The sequence below is a fragment of the Ruditapes philippinarum genome, unplaced genomic scaffold (genome assembly GCF_026571515.1).
Source record: "Ruditapes philippinarum isolate M1 unplaced genomic scaffold, ASM2657151v2 ctg1334_1_1_1_1, whole genome shotgun sequence".
NCBI classification, from domain to species: Eukaryota; Metazoa; Mollusca; class Bivalvia; order Venerida; family Veneridae; genus Ruditapes; species Ruditapes philippinarum.
Window position 1 is genome coordinate 231,837 of NW_026855305.1, and position 22,278 is coordinate 254,114.

The 22,278-nt window shown below is 33.1% G+C and overlaps 1 protein-coding gene across 1 annotated transcript; it reads right to left on the reverse strand.

Annotated features, from left to right (window-relative positions):
* Positions 1-375: 375 nt before the first annotated feature.
* On the reverse strand, positions 376-18,456 carry LOC132742855 (isoaspartyl peptidase/L-asparaginase-like). The gene is made up of 8 exons (XM_060731345.1): positions 18,350-18,456; positions 10,265-10,490; positions 8,550-8,692; positions 8,085-8,248; positions 3,025-3,143; positions 2,404-2,514; positions 1,734-1,984; positions 376-467 (listed from the first exon to the last, which is right to left on the reverse strand). The coding sequence occupies exons 1-8, from the start codon at positions 18,383-18,385 to the stop codon at positions 462-464; spliced, it is 1,056 nt and encodes a 351-aa protein (XP_060587328.1). The 5' UTR covers positions 18,386-18,456; the 3' UTR covers positions 376-461.
* Between the last annotated feature and the right edge of the window lie 3,822 nt (positions 18,457-22,278).

Here is a 22,278-nt window from a genome sequence, read left to right on the forward strand (position 1 = left end):
TGTATTGTATCACATATCATATCATATAAATGACGATTTTCAGATAATAAATAATATAGAAATCACAGCATGCTATATCACAGAAAGAAGAAATAATATTACATTTGAATATCGTAAGAAAGAAAAAAATTAAATGATAAATTAATTGGTTGACATGTAAACAGTTTTAATACATTTGATGTATTTATTTACACTTTTTTTACACTTTTCAAAAAAAAAATGAATAAATTCTAACAAAAATGTTAAAAGCCTGGTTTAACCAGAGTTAACTATGCAGTATAATGGAGTGACTTGTGCAAACAAATGAAAAAGGGGAATAATTGAATAAAGCCATGAAGAGTTAGTTACACAATAAAAATCTAGTTACACATAAAATTGTCACAAAATATTGTTTATAACTATTTACTATCTTCTGATTATTCTCAGTACACACCCATCCGTCAATGTTTTACTGTAATTCACTAATCCTGAAATAATAAGAAAGTAATACCTTTAATTTTTAATTAGTCACTATAGATTTAAAGAAATAGAAAATAAGAACTTTTGATTGTTCTTGTAAAAATGTATGTATGTGAAAAAGGCCAATGCTTTATAAGAATGTCGCCTATATTTAACCAATTGTAAGTTTAACCAATTGTAAGTGCTGAGTGGGTAACAGCCAATTTCATTTAATAATACTCCAGTACTCGTAATTGTGCATAAAATAGACGAGTCTGTAAACAGACACATGTATACGGGCATAAAATAGATGAATCTGTAAACAGACAAATGTATACGGGCATAAAATAGACGAGTCTGTAAACAGACACATGTATACGGGCAATCCTTTCTAAAGCATTTGTGTAGGAAATAGTGGCATGCCTTTCATTTTACCATTTATTAAATTTTTAGAGATTTCAGAAAAAGACAAAACCCTTTACATGTTAAATAAGATTTGAATGAAAACAATAAGTCGACATTTTTCTGGATGCACCTCATTAATCGGTTCTAATAACTTTATTGCTAAATTCAAGATGTGTGCTTTGTGTTTTCCTTGAAGATAAACTATGCTCTTCCTTGAGTAAAATATTCTTATCACAGAAATTCGTTGAAATCTTTAAAATTCTTACTGAATATGTCTAATTTGAATAACAGAATGAATAAACTATGTATTGGTTATTGCGTTCCCTATTATAGGCCAAGTAAACTAGGTTTTTTCTTATAATAAAACTGCCAGTTTTTAGCGACACTATATATTCATACTGTGGGCTCCTATAGTGTGTAGAATATTTCAAACACAACATATCTACTTTGTGTGAAGTCAAAACATGTTTATCTTATATTTATAAACATACTGTGTAGCAATCATCAATAGTGTCTATTATCACTATTATATCTTCAATCATTTATCTACTGAAATAATCAAATATTTAAAAGCGACTACAGCCAGGTTAGTCTGAACATTTATGTCTAGATCGTTTATAATAGAAACTTGAATGTTATTTGAAACCACTATCGAATCCGGTCCCTGGAACTAACCAGTACTGATACCATTTGAGGAAACATTGCCGTTACACAAGTAGAGCTCGAACAAAAAATATCTAGGTTGGGGTCGGTTTATTTTTACTTTGTCTTGGCAATGTAAGCTTCAGAATTTCGTGTTTAAATCTTGTATTAGATACAGCAAACGTAAACAGGTAAAAATAATACTGTATAACAATTTTGAATTTGACACTGATAAATTTTTTAACAACCTTTGTTAGAGTTGTCTTATTCCCTTCAACCTTTATAGAGTATGCAACATTATCTCTGGGATTGACACCATTATGTAGCTTCCCATCTTTAGCCCAGGCCCACGCCATTTGTTCAGTTCTAAAAGAGAACACCGGAATACCATCCTTTCCAATGCCTATGATACCGGCCGAGAAATTATTCTTAGCTTTGGCAAGTTTCTTACTCATTGTGCCTAGAGCTTCATCTGCAGCGTCCTTTAGTGTCATGTCCTCTGTTCAAAAGATTTGGTCATTCAAAATGTATGTTTTTATTGCTAGCATTTATATGTCAAATTCTTAGATTTTATTTCACCTCCTATTTCTTAACTTTTGTATTAACTATTTCACTGCAGATATAAAAGAACTTTATTTCGATACCATATTTATAAAAGAAAATCTGTTTCTCTTTTTAACTGTAAGAGTTATGATGTTTTTTTTTTCAAATCTAATAATCAAACGACGTTACACCAAGACACTGCGCTTCCTTACTTAATACATTTTTTATAATTATTCTACGCAGTTGTAATATAAACCTCGCATAGCGGTCCTATACCGTTTACATAGGGCCATATCACCTGCTAAAGTCATTATGACTAGTTATACGCATAATTCAGAAGACTTCGAACAATAAAATTGTAAACAAATGTATTACTGTATTTCATTAATGAGATGATATCATGTGCTAACGCCACTCTCGTTATTGACTCCCCATGACCGGTGCAGGAGATACCAGCAACATTATTGTCAGCATAACCACCTATACCTGTAACCAGACGACAAATTGAGTAAAAATTATTTCAATAGTGTCTAATAGAACAGCTTATTCTATTCTTTTAGGTTCTTATTAAATTGTCAAGGGTTATTTTAGTGTTAATTGGTTCAATAATTTAGTATCCGCCCTTAAATGCCCAGCCCTTGGAGCTCTATCTATGTTTTTGCTTGGTGCCCTACTGGGCACATTCACAGGGGTTTGTGTAAATGAAGTTTTTGGAATGGGGGAGGGGCTGCGTTCTGTGAATGCCACTATGCCTTGTTGATTTTTATTCGCATACTTTAAATGCGTATGAGCATGTCTTGTGTAATTAATTGGAGAATGAATAAAGTTAAAGGTTATCTATTTCAATTATAATTCTAAAATTGAAATTAGTTTTTTAAAATAGATGCAGTTCTAAATAAACACAATAAAACAATAAATAAAGTCATTTGTATATCAGATGAATACTTATCTGTTGCATCCGATTAGTTTGCTTAAGTTCAAGCATTATGAACATACCAACTAACGGGCTATCTCCCACTCTGCCAGGCCTCTTGTTGGTTATTCCACCAGTTGACGTTCCAAATGCAATGTTACCATTATTGTCAATGGCTACGGCCCCAACAGTATCATGGCCCCTTTAAATAGTCATCATTTATTACATTGTCTGAATTAAGGCATATTTGTTTTTGCTTGGTACCAATAGTCCTGACAAATTTCAAAATTAAAATCATGAAGGGACAAAAACTCTGACAAAAATCAATGAACCGAAAAATGTTGATGAGATGCACAACTAGACATGGTAATGATCATTCACCTAAAATTATGATGAAATTACACCGGCAGTTTCTGAAGAGTAGTCCAGACAAACGTCTGTGTAGCTGGCAACACACAAAAAAACACTTTTTTTTATTCAAGGGCAATAACTCAGCCAAAAATCACTCAAGCGAAAAATTTGTGTTTTATGCACAAGGACTTGACCTACCACTTAATCCTGTAAAGTTTCATTGAAATAATGGTATATGAGGAGTAGTCCGGACAAATTTTATTATTTCAAGCTGAAATAACTAAGCTGAAAATCATTCAAGCCGAAAACCCGTGTAATATGCACAAGTGCTTGACCTACCAATCAATCCTGTAAAGTTTCATTGAAATTGCATAAGTGGTATAAGAGAAGTAGTCCGGACAAACTTTAAAAATTAAAAATAATTAAAGGGCCATAACTCTGACAAAATTCATTGAACCATAAAAGCCGATGATATATGCACAACTAGAACTAACTTGGTACAAATCATTCCTGTAAAGTTTGGATGAAATTGCACCAGTAGTTTTTGAGAAGTAGTCCGGACAAGCTTTTGTCTATCTAGCAACACACAGAAAAACCACCTTTTTATTAAAGGGCCATAACTCCGCCAAAAATTATTCAACCGGAAAACCCGTGCAATATGCACAAGGACTTGAGCTGCTACAGATCAATCTTGTAAAGTTTCTTTAAAATTGCATTAGTGGTATAAGAGGTGTAGTCCGGCAAACTTTAAAATAAAAATTATTAAAGGGCCATAACTCGGACAAAAATGATTGAACCAAAAAATGCTAACGATATGCACAACTAGACTTGGTACTGATCATTCCTGTAAAGTTTGAATAAAATTGCACCAGCAGTTTATGAGGAGTAGTCCGGACAAGTTTTGTGACGGACGGACAGACTGACAGACAGACGACGGAGAAGTGATCCCTATATGTGGCCACTACTCCGTAGAGGCGACACAAAAATGGAAACATAAAGGATGATAAGCAAATCAAACTTGAAAACGTTGCAGATATAGTTCGACTGAGTCTAATAATGAACGACAGTGGTAAATACGAGGCTGCCCTAAACATCCTGAACACCATTTAAAAATATTTAAAAAATCATTTGATTTTGAAACATCCTTCATTGTATTTAAAAGGCGATGATAATGGAAACTTCAATGTGATACTTTCATATTATTCAAAGCGGCGTATTGTCATCAATTAAAAGAATGTGTGTGTCCTACAGAAAAAGAATGGCCAGAAAAACAAAACAAAAATAAAATTTTGAGAGGGGATCAAAGAGTAATACGCCTGCATTTCACAGTCAATTGTCAGAAGATAAAACAAAGTATAAACAGTTATAAATGAGAAATACTGATCCAACGTAACGAGAGAAAAAAATGGAGTTGAAATAACATAAAACATAGTGCTGGGACAAAGAATAATCGGAAATCAAATATGCTGTTCTTTCTTTTCTCTTTATTTTGCCATTTCTACGCATATGAGAATACTCTTCTCTATCTGCATTTTTAGCTCGACTTTTCTATGAAAAGGGGAGCTATCCTACTCGCCCCGGCGTCGGCGTCGGCGTTGGCGTCACACCTTGGTTAAGTTTTTCGTACCACCCCACTTTATTTCAGAAGTATTACAAGTATGGCTTTGAAACTTACCATACTTGTTCACCATCATAACCTCCATCTACAGACAAGAGTACATAACTCTGTCAAGGTTTTTGACAGAATTATGGCCCTTTTTTGACTTAGAAAGTGTATTGAGCTTGGTTAAGTTTTTTGTACCACCTCACTTTATTTCAAAACCATTGGAGGTATTGCTTTGAAACTGACCATACTTGTTTACCATCACGACCTTCATCAACAGACAAGAGGACATAACTCTGTCAAGGTTTTTGACAGAATTATGCCCCTTTTTGACTTAGAAAATACATTGAATATGGGTAAAATCCACTTATTGCCTTAACCCTTTGAGATATTGCTTTGAAACTTTTAATGCTATTTCACATCATTACCCCCATCTGTACGCAAGAGAAGGTAACTCTGTCAGGGATTTGTTTTAAAAATTAAGGCCTTTTATCGACTTAGAATCTTGGTTAAGTTTTTTGTACCAGTCAACTTTTTGACTGAACTGGTTGAGATATTAAATTGAAAGTTGGAATACTTGTTTACCATCATGGTCCCAAACATGGGCAGGAGAAGGTAATTCTGTTAAGGATTTTATTTGAATTATGGCCCTTTTTGACTTAGAAACTCAGTTAAAATTTTCATTCTTGTCCACTTGTTGACCTAACCATTTGAGATATTACTTTGGAAGTTGGAGTTCTTATGTGCCATCATGAGACCTATCTGTAAGCAAGAGAAGATAACTCTGTGAAAATGTTTCTTGATTTGTACTTAGAAATTCCTAGTTAAAGTCTTGTGTGCCCTTAACTGTCAAAGTTTTGTTTTATAGGCAAGCACTAAAAAAGTCGAGCGCGCTGTCCTTCTGACAGCTCTTGTTAAATTAGAGAATTTACACTATATTAGAGTATATCTTTTTTAGCTGAATTGTGTCAAAGAAAAAGTCTATTATGATCATTGTGCATTGATGTCATCATCGTCATCTATCCAGCTGGCTTACGGAACGTCGGTGGTTCTACTCAGGTGCCCGTTCGTGCCTGAAATGCCACGACCAGCATGGATCCAGTCCAGCCTGCGCATCTGCGCTGTCTGATCAGGAGCAATGATGTTAGCTATCAGTTTTTAGCTCGACTTTTCTATGAAAAGGGGAGCTATCCTACTCGCCCCGGCGTCGGCGTCGGCGTCGGCGTTGGCGTCGGCGTTGGCGTCACACCTTGGTTAAGTTTTTCGTACCACCCCACTTTATTTCAGAAGTATTACAAGTATGGCTTTGAAACTTACCATACTTGTTCACCATCATAACCTCCATCTACAGACAAGAGTACATAACTCTGTCAAGGTTTTTGACAGAATTATGGCCCTTTTTTGACTTAGAAAGTGTATTGAGCTTGGTTAAGTTTTTTGTACCACCTCACTTTATTTCAAAACCATTGGAGGTATTGCTTTGAAACTGACCATACTTGTTTACCATCACGACCTTCATCAACAGACAAGAGGACATAACTCTGTCAAGGTTTTTGACAGAATTATGCCCCTTTTTGACTTAGAAAATACATTGAATATGGGTAAAATCCACTTATTGCCTTAACCCTTTGAGATATTGCTTTGAAACTTTTAATGCTATTTCACATCATTACCCCCATCTGTACGCAAGAGAAGGTAACTCTGTCAAGGATTTGTTTTAAAAATTAAGGCCTTTTATCGACTTAGAATCTTGGTTAAGTTTTTAGTACCAGTCCACTTTTGACTGAACTGTTTGAGATATTAATTTGAAAGTTGGAATACTTGTTTACAATCATGATTCCCAAACATGTCCAGGAGAAGGTAATTCTGTCAAAGATTTTATTTGAATTATGGCCCTTAACTGTCAATGTTTTGTATTATAGGCAAGCACTAAAAAACTTAAAAAATCTAAAAAAATTCATTCCTATCCACTTGTTCACTTTACCATAAATTATGTCATATAAACATTGCTGTAATATTCAAGGGTATCAAACAACTAGTTATTTTTCTCTTTTTGTACTTGAAATTAAAATCAGTAGTATATGCATATTTCACATTTTATCTCGCCTATTACTGCAAAAACTTTTTTTATTGGCAAGCAATAAAAAAGTCGAGCGCGCTGTCTTACGGACAGCTCTTGTTCTACTTGTAATAGGGTTTATAAGCGGACAGCATGGATCATGATGAGACTGCGCTGATGCGCAGGCTGGTCTGGATCCATGCTGGTCGCAAACATACTATGTTGGTTTTACCATAGCGCTGCTCAATATATAATACAAAAAATAGTAGTGTTTAAAAATCTAATCTGATATGGGTTAATCATTTGCTGACCAAAGGGAGGTAATGCAATATCAATTATTAGCTCGACTTTTCTATGAAAAGGGGAGCTATCCTACTCGCCCCGGCGTCGGCGTCGGCGTTGGCGTCACACCTTGGTTAAGTTTTTCGTACCACCCCACTTTATTTCAGAAGTATTACAAGTATGGCTTTGAAACTTACCATACTTGTTCACCATCAAAAACTTTTTTTATTGGCAAGCAATAAAAAAGTCGAGCGCGCTGTCTTACGGACAGCTCTTGTTAAATACTTGTCTAAGAGCATTTCAAAATTCACTAACAAGGGGCTTTAAAGGCTTCTTTACAAGAATTCATAACTGTATTTCCTGTTTATGCATACGTGATCAGGTTTCATGAACTTTAAAATTCAGATAACTAGTGTTTTTACAATCATGATCTTTTTTATCAACGGGGGAGTTACACTCAGATTTTGACAGCGAGTCAAATGATTAACTTAACAAATCTCAAGCTTACGGCGGTTGTTGACTTTCCATAACCGTTCATGAACAGGTTGAATCAAACCGAACATGCAACATTTTCAATTTTGTCGTTTTGGGCGTTCTTCAGAGATTCCGTTTTTATATAATTATTCAATTCGTTCTCATTCTTTGCAGGACATGCATAATTATATTTGTATTATAAATCAATCTATTCCAGAATTAATTTTTACATAATGCATGCCTTTAATAACCTTATAAATTCTTTAGTACATGGACACTGAAAATGCAATATGTAATAAAATTATCTATCTGATTTTCAACACAAAAAAAGTATCTGAATATTAAAATACATGTATATTAAACAATGAATATACCTGGTGCTAAAATCATTCTGTGCGGCTTTTCCGTAGGAGCCTTTGAACTTTTCCAATTTTCGTTTATTTTCTTCCGTGGTAAGTTCTTCTGTTGAAATACGTGGTATTTTTTCCTCGTCAGCAAACATATTCGCTCCTATTCCCACAAGAAGACAGTGATCTGTCTGTAAAGGGCAAAAAGAGAAGCAAATGTTTTAATAAAGGATGTGATTGTCGAAATAGAATTTTTAAAATTATTTTTGCATCATTAGCAGACGGAAAATGGTATCAGCATAATGTTAATAATTTTATGTCGTTTTAATATTATTTGTATTTTAAATAATGTTGTCATCATATTATTCCCTTTCAAGTATGTAAATTTATCATTTCAAGTCACTAAATACAAAGGAAAATACTATGTACTTCTTACTTCTGACTTTCTCATCTAATTTTCAATATTTGTACTTCTGAATTTATGTTACTCACGTTTTCCATTACTTTTCTTGCTAAGCCTATTGGATTTTTCACATTTTTCACAGCTGCAACAGCCCCTGATTCTAAGGTTCTTCCATCCATGATAACTGCGTCCATCTCAATATCACCTTCCGACGTCAGAGGAGAGCCAGTTCCTTTATAACATTATGATTCGTCAAATTGATTATATAATGTGACTTTTTTTAGCGTGTTTTGCCGTCTGTTTAATTATTTGCACTTATTTCTTTTTTTTAAAATAGCAATTTTGACAGACAATTATAATTGTATTTGCAGTTGTTTCAAAATAACCAGTTTTGTTCCCGAGTTATATTTAATTTGAGCATTTTGTAACACTGAGTTTGCATTCGTATTTATATACAGTGTAACTTCTGAAAACCGAACACCCACGGGACTTGTCAAAAAGTTCGGATTTCAGAGGTTTCCGGAATTCAGAGGTTTATGATAATGTGGACAAGACTTGTTGTTAATTGCATAAACTTACATATTGTCCGATGCTACTTGATTAATTATTACATCAAATGCAATACAATCCCTAAAGACGTTTGATGCATACATCCCAATTAATTGTCATTTAATCCGCTTATGAACACTTCAAATTAACTGACCGTCGTAAATTACTTTACTTAACCGCATCACTTCAAACATACCATTTCACAGTTTGTGATTTTAACGCGTGTCAAATTACACGATCACCGCTAATTAGTAAACAATCGACAGGGAGATTAAATCTTCCTGCAGGGTAAACATTCTCGACTTACAATGTATTTCACACCTTTGAATATTTCCGGTTTTTGGAGGTAAGATTGCATTGATTTGACTCTAATTTTACGACAATATCGTCCGGAATTCAGAATTTAGAAGTTCCTGAATTCAGAAGTATTATATTAATAGAAAAGAGAAGGGAAAAAATCGGTACCGAAAAAAATGTTCGGTTTTTAGAAGTTTCCTGATTTCAGAAGTTCCGGAATTCGGAAGTTACACTGTATATCATATTAGTTATTGTCTAATTTCAAATGCTAATAATTATAAATGTATCAAATGACATATTTTCTATTGATAGAGTTTTTGTTCATTATAAATAATTTTCCTTTGCTAATATTTCCATTAAAAAGATGGAATATATGAGATGGGATTTTTGTCTTTGAGTTTGTGCAAAGGATATTTGATTTTTCTATAAAAAAGATTTAATAAAATAAATATGAAAATATCAAATTAGGTCATTTCTTTACATTGATTCGTGTACAAAAACGAGGATAAAAGGAAGGTCAATATATTAAATTGATTATTTCAATCGCAAATGAATTCTGCATTCATCGATTATTTTACCAGCATTTATTAAAAAGACACGAAGACAAAGCAGAAGTCTGTTTAGAATATTTTCTTTTCTACAAAACAATTGCTGTTACAGCTTGATGATTAGAATAATTGGATATCGGAATGGCAAATCATCAACCACTTCTTTAATATGAAAACTAAAAAATATCAGCTAGCTTTAAGGCTCGAGATCTGTTATATTTGGAAATACTCGTGAAATAGTTGGGACCACAGCGCTATCATCATAGAATGCCAAACATCTGCGACAGGTATCTTGAATTTCCTTTAACATTTTGCGCCAAAGTATTTTGAAAAATAATAAGGAAAATGTTAGGAATTTGATTACTAAGACTTTATCTGTGAATGACTTCATTTAATATTTGCTTACGCACCTGCATCAAAAGTTGGATCATTCTCCAACTCACAAATAGCCGCTTCCACTGCTTCTAGCGCTGACTTATCTTTCAATAGAACTTCGTACCCTTTCATTGCAGCGTTTCTTGTGCCCGCTAATGCCATCTCCGCTTTCTTGCCAGGAAATCTAACTGCTCCACCGTGAACAATTATGGCTGGTTCCATACTTGTTCTGATCTCGTTTCCTTTTTTCTTCTTAGAGAACTTCAAAGACATAATCATTGATTTTACGTTGCAATCAAATATTATCGTTCATTTATGATCATTACATTTCATTCATCGAAGATAATAAAGATACCTATTTTTAAAGATACACTTTAAGAAGACCAATTTATTATTAAAAAATAAACATTCTCTCAAATTACAATACTTTAAACAATTTTTTAACAATTTTTGCATTAAATGATACATTCGTTGGTCCCAGGTGTTAGATTGCTTTGGCATATTCAAGGGCTAATAAATGTCTCTAAATTTCTATATCTTGTATGAATTAAAGCCATAATAATTTCTGTTTATTTTCGCGGTATAGCATTAATATTGTTGGTAATTTTGACAATTTGACACATTTTTTTCAATTGTTGAACACAACATATATTTTAACTCTCTGTAACCTAAGGCAATTTCGGAGAAACATATATTTTGCAATTAATTACAATTTCTTTTATCATAGTTTACCCAATCCATTCACTGAACAAAATTTCAAAACAATAGCTCATTAGCTGATATAAAAAGGTTATATAAAGCATCTCAAAGCACAGACAAATTACGTACATTAGAAATTGGAAAAAAAACATTGATTGTAGTATAATGCTTTCATTGCCATATATGTATAAATTCTTAATATCTTCAGTATCATATTCTTTCTAGATAAATGGTAACAAAACCGAAAAGCTAAAAAATTGTTGTCTCGATTTGATTGAGTAGTCTCCATGACAGATGATATATAATGGAAAGTCCCCTAAGTGGCTAAGGAATATCAAATCACAAACACTATAAATGCAATCGATGTGCTAGTGGGCGTACGCGGTAACTTGCACTTCCAAGTATTATCCATGAACAGGCTCATTGTAATCGTGGCTACAACATTTTGAATCTTGTCGTGTAGGGCTTTCTTTAGGGATTGTGTTTTTCTCATTATTTTGGGGCCAAAAATATAACAGTTCTTAGAAAAAGTACGAGGCAAAATATTACAGCAGCCCTATTTCAACAGCACTTTTTACATGCTGAGTATAATCTTGAAATTCGAGTTCCCTCGAGAGCTTTGAAAAACAATTTAAAAATACTAAAAACAAGATCAACAAGGAAAGGTGGTTTTCAATAAACGCATCCCCTACACGACAAAGCAACACAGGACCGTCAGCAAGGAGCCTAGCAGGACACAAAACAAAAACAAGACAGAGTGACAGGCAACCCATGGATGGGGTGTTAATTTTTAAATAATACATTAATGGAAACAAGAGTAACCAACAAGAAAATTAAAAATTAAAAATCAATTAAGAAGAAAGTGTTGGGTGCAAAATTAAAAGAACTAGGGGCAAGGATACGTACAGCAGACGAGAAAAAACAAGAAGGAACACAATAGCATGGATCAATAAACTAGACATACTCGTACATCAGAGGAACACAGAGGGTCGCATATTCAATTTCATTAAATTTATTGAGTATGCTCATGAGAGACAGATACTACAATTATTTCAAGAAGAATTCTATCAGATTTAACAGTCATTTTTATACGTTTCTAAATGTAAAAGCTCCGTCCTTTAAAATTATACAGATGTCTTGGAAATATGTTCCAATTATAGTCAGTTTTATCAAAGTACCGAGGAAAAATGGACAAAGTTTTTTGCACTGATAAATTTGTTTGTCTAGAGCTACGTATGTTCCCACACCTGATCAAAGATGACGCTATGCTTATCTTGCAATAATATATAATCTTGCGAGTTTGTCTATTTTTTGCTAAGTGCCCTGCTTAGCTGCTCCTTGTCGGCGGTAAATCAATGTCGCTCTTGATCTTTGTTTTCAGTTTTGTACTTTAGTACGATAGACAAAGTGTTGTGTTTATGGTAGGTACTATGTCAGACTGTTATAACAACAATAAATGTGTCGAAGTTTCTAAATCTGACTTGAATTAAAGCGACTGAAGATTTCAATTTGTGTCAGAAGTTTATAAGTTTTATTTGGTAAGTTTGACACTTTTATAACCGGTGTTGCTTTATTGTCAGATCAAAAACTTTTTTGCCGCTCAGGCTACTTCAGATCAAATACATTAAGGAGAATAAATATCATCATTCACCAATACTTGAGATCTTATGTCACACAATGATAAGAGAAGCTTCAAGTTTTGTGTATGTATGTCTTTAAATGAAAAATAATTAAATTACACAGAGTGCCCTGTATTGTTTCAAAGTTCAAATATATCTCATTTGCAATTACCCGGTATTTATGATTAACCAATTATTTTAGTATATTCACTTTTACAATCATCCCATACACATGTGTTTGAAAAGGTTTACATAACAGATCTTATTAATGAAAACTGTATTTATTCAAATATTAAACTAAAATAGACTGTCACATATTAATAATCGTTACCTTTTCACGGTCTTTAAAAGATTTTTAAAAGGCAATGTTTTCATAGGTAAGAATTCGGACCAATATGAACGAGATGAGTTATGAAAAATAAATTGTAATAAATTAATAAGTACATAATCTAATACAGAGTATATGAAAATAATATTAAATTCAATCTCCTCCTATGACCTTGAACTTTAACCAGTGGCCTTGGTCTTATACGCGACACATTGTCTTCTTAAAGTGGTGGTCATGTGTAACAGTTTGTAACAAAATGTTTACAAGTTTTTCAAAAATGCAAACACTCGCGTTCTCGCACGCACGTACTCACATCCACACGTGGAGAAAATTCTCTTACGAAAATAAGATAATAAAACTAAGAGTAATCCCTTTGCTGTGCCCTTGATCTAAGAATTACAGATAAGTCATGCACACGACACATTATTTACCTATGATGAGAGATACACGCTGTTCATTCCCCAGCTTGACCTTGACCTTTTGCTTAGGTGTGTATGTCTTGCAGGCGGCAATTTTTTTTAATTATGGTGGTAATGTGAAATAATTTCTCTTTGTAAATCCCTCATTGTGTACACCGGTCTTACTGACCTGTGTGAAACCACTCTAAGCATGATGGGAACGCACTACTTTTTACATGGCGGCTTGAACACAGAAGTGATAGAACAAAACGCATATGGGGCCAGTTGAAAAAATAAACTTCTTCCATACTCTGTTGGCATAATAACCGTTACATCGTTTTTACTCCAAACATGCACCAAACACTCCTTCTGACAATCCTTTATTGGTTTTACAAACCCAGTTTCGTTCAACACGCGTGATAGTATTTCGTCGATTGTAAGTTTAAATTAAAACCGAAAGTGAAAGTAGTTTTGAATATTTGAATAAATAGTAACACAGTGGAACTATCAATTGCACTTGCAATATTAAACTCTGGAAAACAGTGATCCTTTGAAAGCAATAAACGATTTAAATCACTTGAAAAGATATATTGTGATTTATAAAATAAAATTGTCATTTCTACGTGGACTTCTTTATGTCGGAATCATTTTTACCCTCATTTGGGGTGAGTAATGCGTCGTAAGACAAAATTACGTCGACATTTAGGAGACCGGTGTGTAAACAATGGAAATCCCTAGTACATTCATTTTTTGAATTTACAGACATACGCCCGCATGCACGCTCACAGACGCCTGGGACGGGGATAAAATGTATAATACTCTATGAGCATAAAAGAACAAAGAGAAACATGTTTCTGTGAATATGCACTGGCAAGACAGGAGCGAGTGCTTTTTAAATAGAATACTTTCAGCTTCAAGGGAAGCAATAAATCTGATAAATATCTGGAATCATAAATGTTTCAAGAATAATTTGATGAGAAAATGGGCATTTAAGAATGTAAAATTTGAAATTGACAGGCAATGAAAAGGGCATGAAATGCGTTTTCTACTGTATTTAAAATTTATATGGATTTAGATTGAATTATTTAATCGTCGAGATGACAATTCCACTACAATTGTTGTACACGTCGTATAAACGCCTTAGTAATTTGTTTTAGAACAGCAAGATTAGTATAAAATATTAATAAATGCAGGAAGTTTATTTGCAAAATTACGGTAAAAACCGTTACAATATTTAAATTTAAATATCGAGAAAATCTATCACTACAATGTACAAATATAGCAATTTTATTCAAGCAAACTTTATAGCAACTCAGACAAAAGCTGTTAATATGTGGATTGTACACTTAATAGATTATATTGTGATTAAAATAGTTACAAAATACATAGAACAAAAGAAATCTTATTTATTTCATGTCTAAAATCACTACCAAACCTACTAAAATTAGAAACAGAATATTTTTACGAATATATACGAATATTCATTCGTATATGAAATGTCATAGCCATTCTGTGTGAAATATCTTTCATAGACAATCATGAGGTTATAAAAACAACTTAATTTTACTGTTTTTTTAAATTTTGATATAACTATATCATCAGATATAGCTTTATACACTTTAAACGTTTATAAAAAAAAAACAATCTGATTTTGATATCATATTGCAATGTCAAGGATTTACTTCTTATAACATATTTCAATCAATCCTTACTTGGTTTTAAAATTAAAAAAAAATGGATAAAAACATTTTGCAATGTAAGTTCTAAGAATTACTGTACTTAGGGTTTTAATTTCCTTTTTTATTTTATATGGGCATACTAATGTTCAAAAAAAGATGGTTAATATGGTGACTGATTTCTGCCATTTCGTGTTTTGGTGTCTTCGCCCCGAAAGTCAAAAGGCGAAGCCTATTTGTCGATATTTCTACTTTCGCGTTTCGGGGCGAAGACACCAAAACACGAAACATTCTAGGCGAAATAACGAAACTTTAACACGCGAAGGGACGAAAATTTCATTGTTTAAGTTTTCGTTTCGGCGGGGCGAAATCTTTCGTGTCCGCGCCCTTTGTCGTGTCTTCGTGTCTTCGCCTCGAAATCCGAAGGTCGAAATAACGAAAATACGGCAGATGTTTGTGTTTGTCGTGATTTGGCCCCGAAACGCGAAAGTCGAAATAACGACAACGACATCGTTTCGGGTTTCGCCTTCCGGTAGAGGTGATACTAAACTGCTGATGAATTAGCTGACGATATAGAATATATAGGAAACTTCTGACCAGTAAAATAAAGGATTATCGAAAACTGCTGACCAGTTAAATAAATAAGGGAAAACATTGAAGGTGTCAAAATGTCGTTGCTGTTATTATAGGCGAGGTCGAGAGATACTCGATCAGATGGGTTTTTTTGTTTGTTTTTTTTTTTTTTAATTTTTCAAGATGGCAATATTACAAATGAAAAATGTTAATATTATCAATTTTAATTGATATATTTCTCAATTTCTATTGATAATAATATTTTATTTCAGTATGATAATGGCTTGTTTTCTTTGTGTTATATATTGATTGAAATTCATAATATGGTGAACTTTCATAAAAAGTATCATAATTTGTTTCAAATATGTATAAAACTATGCGTCTTAGTTAAAATATACTGTATACATATATTAATGCATATTTTAACAATTTATAATGATTATTTCGTATTGAGTGCAAATCTGAAATAAAATTGCATGAACAATAACAGGATTTTATCTTTTTCATCAATTGTGATTAGCCGGAAAATTAATTATATTATGGAATTATTGCACATTCTATTATTTTTTCTGTGTTCGCTATTCATTAGAAACTCTTACTGGAAAATAAATGAAAATTGCAAGTAGAACTTCGTCGTAATCTGTAAATTCGCACCTACAAAATACACAATATCGAGATCGGCATGCCCCAAGGTCATATATTAGTTTGAAGAAATTTCACACGTGTCATTCTTCATTTGTCTTTGAGTTGACAAAATAAACAGTCCAAAATATGTTATTAAATGCGGACCAGTAAGATATATAGAGCAAAAAATATTTTGCCCTGAAATTGTTATTCAATCTGCTGACCAGTTAAATATAAAGGGAAAATGCTGACCAGTTAGTTATATAAAGAAAAACCTATTTTGCCGTGAAATTGTTATTCATTTTATAATGTCTGCAAGTTTATTTTATAATGTCTGCAAGTTTGATATATTGTATAAAATCATGTCGACAATCCAATAAAGTAAACAAAGCTGACAAATTATATATTAATTCAAATTGATTTAAGCCGTAAATCTCTTCTTATTTTATATGGTACTCGTTCTGCGCATGCCTACCGGAAGACGAACCCCGAAACAAAGTCATTGTCGTTACTTCGGCTTTCGCGTTTCGGGGTGAAATCACGACAACACGAAAATCTGCAGTATTTTCGTTATTTCGACCTTCGCGTTTCGAGGCGAAGACACGAAGAAACGACAAACAAAGGGCGACGAAAGATTTCGCCCCGCCGACACGAAAACTTAAACAATGGAATTGTCGTCCCTTCGCGTGTTAAAGTTTCGTTATTTCGCCTAGAATGTTTTGTGTTATCGTGTCTTCGCCCCGAAAGGCGAAAGTTGGAATAACGACAAATAGGTATGTTTTCGTGTCTTCGCCTTTCGACTTTCGGGGCAAAGACACGAAAACACGAAATGGCAGAAATCAGCTGGCATAGTATTAAAGACCTGGCATTTCGAAATAAAACAAATGATTTGGGCGAGAGATATTTAAATTATAAGTGTAAATTGTTTTATAAAATTGTTTAACACTAAAAAGGTATTTTCAACCACAACTTCGATGTAAAATCGTAATGTGTTTTCTTTGCATGAACATGTTTGACTGGCTCTTGGTATCAAACGTTTAGAAATATGACTCACACACAGATATATATTTTACACTAATACTATTAAGTTTCATAACTTTATAAAAATTAAAACAGTCATGAAATAAATATCCGAAATTGTTGAAGAAATTTGAAAAAAAATACTGAAATGTTGAATTCTACTCAAGCTGGTGTTAGGGGGGCGTAACGTATGAGCATATTCAATCAAACCGAGTATGCAATATTTTCAATTTTACCGTTTTGGACATTTTTAGGAATTCCTTGTTTCATCTGAATGTAGTAATATAAAGTTACGTAAATAATGTTGCGCATTTGACATGTTTCACTTAAAAATCTCTCTTAACACATAGATAAAAATGATTGATTTATTCTTGCTTTCTACAAAATCAACATACTACATCGACATTCTATATTTGCCATGAAGCAAAATAAAAAAAGCGTAGATGTATATAATATAAGTCATTTGTTATCGTGTGTAATTAAGATTTGAGCCGTGCCATTACAAAACCAACATAATGGGTTTGCGACCAGCATGGATCCAGACCAGCCTGCGCATCCGCGCAGTCTGATCAGGATCCATGTTGTTCGCTTACCAACCCTATTACAAGTAGAATAACTGACAGCAAACAGCATGGATCCTGATCAGACTGCGCGGATGCGCAGGCTGGTCTGGATCCATGCTGGTCGCAAACGCACTATGTTGGTTTTGTCGTGACGCGGCTCAATTGTTTTCTTATTCAGAAATAAAAAAAAACTTGAAGTATATTCATTGACAAAAGAAAATAATACGTTACCATAAATGTTTTTTGTTGTTTCTCTTTCAATTTACAATGTTTACTTTTACTCTACAGACATTACTTTGTATATTCCAATGAAAATAATTTGATGTTTTACAAAAATAAATTGCAAAATTAATTAGTTCAAAGAATGTGTGTATTATTTTATTTTATTTGCCATAATGCTGATTTGCTTTTTGTATTGTAATGTTTTTTATTGCACATAAAATCAAATTAGATAGATTATGGTGCCTGTACTGAATAACAAATTTTGTTTTTGTGATTTTGCAAATTTACCTTTTATAATTATTATACTCTAAATGAACACCGTATCAATGCATTACGCAAAAATGATCAATTTATGAAAATTTAATATATTGCAAAACTAAAGAAATACAAATTCGTACCATATTAAAAGGGAAATATTCAAACATCCGATACATTGTCCGAATTGCAAATTGTGATATTTTTGTGTGTGTCAAACGATAGAGACACTACAAGTGGGATTTTTTTCTCAGTCAAAAATGAAATTGCAAGTACTAACATGTGTTCAACTATATTGAAATAAAAGAACATACTTATGGTGGCTGATTTGTGCCATTCGTGTTTTCGCCCCTCGACCCCGCCATTTGAACTTGCTTATTTTCGACTTTTCGCTTGGCGGGGTTGCGGGACGAAAACACGCTGATTAGCGGGGGCGCGCGGCGAAGTTTTATTTATTAAACTTCGCGCTAATTAGCGTGTTTTCGCTCTGCTCCCCCGCCATTTGAACTTGTTAATTTTCGACTTTTCGCTTGGCGGGGTCGCGGGACGAAGTTTTATTTATTAAAATTTGCCCCGCGCCCTCGCTAATTAGCGTGTCTTCGTCCCGCGACCCCCGCAGTTTTATTTCTTAAATCTCGCTCCGCACCCCCGCGGGACGAAGTTTTATTTATTAAACTTCGCCCCTCGCCCTCGCTTATTAGCAAATTTTCGCTCCGCTCCCTCGCCATTTTGACTTCATTTTCGACTTTTTGATTGGCGGGGTCGCGGGGCGCAAACACGAATGGCACAAATCAGCCACCATACATACTTGAATATTTTAGAAAAATAATTTTGCTTGAATTAAGAAAAAAATAAACGTTTAGTAGGCTTTAATTCTATATAACTAATTTCTTACTCAAACATATAACCTTAATTTTTTCGTGATTAAGGGATGATAATGATAAGATAAATTTGATGATGATGATGACAACGATGATGATGATTGTGAATATTATTATAACAAAAAGTATAGCGAATAATTTGAAGCAATGCACATTTTTATGGTCACAGGAGGCGAGGTCACCTTGTGAAGTCTTTCGAAGAATTATATTTATAGAATATTCTTTTCAAGGAATTGCTTTTGAATTATCTTATTTTTGGAAATCGATAATTTGGCTTTTTACCAGATTTGAGGTTATAAATATGTCAAGGTGAGAATCACATGAAGTAAATAACTTAATGTCTGGCTCATTTCTATGATTCTTGATTGAGAGAGATTTTTATAAATACAGAATATAATAAAGCTATAACTTAAAAAATTGGCTTGTTCATGTTCAGACTCAAACCGAGTCTGCAATTTTAGTGTAATTTTCTTGTAACTGATTTCAAAGAGATCACACATTTTTCCAGATTTTTGTATTTCAGGTTCCATAATAAAAAAAAGAAATACTCTTGGGTGTTATTGGTTTAAGCTTTTCTGAAATGTGTGAATATTAATAAAAAAAACATGTATTTAAATGTTTCCTAAATTTTAAAACATTATAAAACTGCTATTTATCGCAAACATGGCACTAACATAAATAACTTAAAGGAGCTCCATTAAGGTCCAAAAACCTTTTAGATTTGTTGCATAGATCAGTTGAGGCATTTAAAACAAAAAAAAGATATGCAAACTTTAAAGATAATTAACTAAGAAATAAATTAAAAACTGTATAATTATGCTATTTTTAGCCCGATTTATGTGAAAAGCGTTGCAATATTTGACCATTTTCCACATTTATAATTATTTTTTCTAAAATATAGGAGGAAGCGAATGAACACGTTATTGGTCTAGTACTTTATCAAATGAACAAATTATTTCTTGTCACATCATGTTACGAAAAACCTCAGTGGGGTCCCGAAAGCACCTTGTGACAATTTACGGTGTGGATATAATTCAAATACAGGCATGGTATAATGACGTTACAATCTTTTCAAAACCAAACTATTACCCATCATGTTTGACTATGTAATTAGCTATCGTAAATAAATAATTATAACCCTCCACATTTTTTCTCTCCTTTTGCAAAATTTGCAGCGACCTTTAATGTTATCAAATGTTACAACGCCCTTCAGTTCAAAGATACACATACTTAATAACCATAAATATGCTGAAATGAATGACAATTTATTAAACACTAAATGAATTTTGCTGAAATTCTAAACCCATGCCTGGTTATTGCATTTTTAATGAGATTCTAAATTTATGCCTGGTTTTTGCATTTATGCATTAGGTCGTAAGATTTTCCTTGACAGCCTTGTAAAATAAATTAAAAAGAAAAGAAAATTATCTCTACATTTATTTTAAAATCGATCATTAATACACGTGTTACTATATATAGTAACACAATTGCCTATGATTTCAACTGATTATGAGTGTCACGTGACCTATTATGAGTTTGCGGCCCGGGGCCGAGAACTAGTTATCAGCCCGCAGAACATGTGCACGTTCACAAACTGAAACAATGACGTCATATTTTACGTCATCAAACAGTTAACTGTAAAAGTGAAAGTAGGTTGTCAGCACGAATCGCTTTATTTTTATTATGAGAGCTTAAGCGTATTTAGTACAAACACATTTTTGTTACTATTGAAATTTGAAGAAATAATACGACAAATTCATTCCGAAAAAAAAATGAAAATAAAACTTGCTTCTAGATTCTAGATACTGCTTTGAACACACAAACAGTAGACTCTAAACATCTCTGTACAGAACAGTAGAAGAGTACTGTAGACAAGAATTTCAACGAAAGAACTTCACAGTATTTGTTTTTTTTTAAATATGCTACTATTAGATCTACCAAGTGTATTAAAGACATTAATACACGTCAGAGTAGGGCCGGAAGGTGATAATCGGCCCTGAATGAATAATGGCCCTCGGGCTAAAGCCCTCGGGTCCATTATTCATTTTGCGGGCCGATTATCACCTTCCGGCCCTCTCCTGCCGTGTATTAACCTCTTAATCTACGAGCAAATTTAATATTTTTGTGTCCATTGTGCAGTAGATAAAAGTTTGTATTATTTTTCATCACACCACCTTATATTAACGATCATGATTTTATTATTGACTCAATCACAATGCATGTAGACATGAAGTAAATAACAAGATGTAAACAAATTGGACGATTTTTATATTATAATTATGTGTTATTTTACACTGTTCTTTCCATATTTAGCCTTGAAAAGTAAAACTTACACAAAACAAACTTTATTAATTAATCAAAATTATTGTAGCCAATACTTTTCTAAGACGATCATTGTTTGCTTAAAATATGCAACGTTTTTGTATACCGTATCACATAAACAGATTGGTCATTAACTACCAAACTTCATTATATTGTGAAAGTTCTATATTAGGTTTAAGATTTTTGTGAGCCTCATCACCTATGCTTTGGTTGCAAAGAGGGCATATTCTACTCCCTTTTCAAATTAAAAAAAAAATGATCATACATTTTATGGATTTACTGCTTGTGCTATTTTTTCAATTCCAAATTACTTTTCAAAATAGTTATTACAGTCCGATGTGCTTTCAACATCATCTATTTTTTTTATTACTGTCATACTTTCTGACTTTATACGATTTGATTTACATTTCATTTTCATTTATTTCATTTAATGCTATTTTTACACTCTTTTTCAAAATTTAAAATAGTCTTCTATCCAATTAACCAAAATATGAAGCGTGTGACATACTAGTAAACAAAACTATACCGATGTTGCCCGACTATAGGACTATAGGAAGCTATCAGTCACCACAGGGAAAATAACATATTCGCGTTGTTCTTCTGTTTAGTTTGCATCGCAACAGCAGGTGTCAAGTGCTGTGTGGCAGTCGTGAAATATTACCCAGTACTTCACTTCAGTGTTGTTATATTTTTGGTTCTTCGGGATCATTGAGTCCAGCACGAATACCGCTCAATCCGGTTTTAGCACATTTTCATTATCCTTCATGTACAACAGTCTCAATCAAACAGAGTCTGCAATTTTCATCTAATTTTTCTGTTTTAATGCTACCAAGGGATCACTTATTTCCATATGTTTGTAATGTATTTAC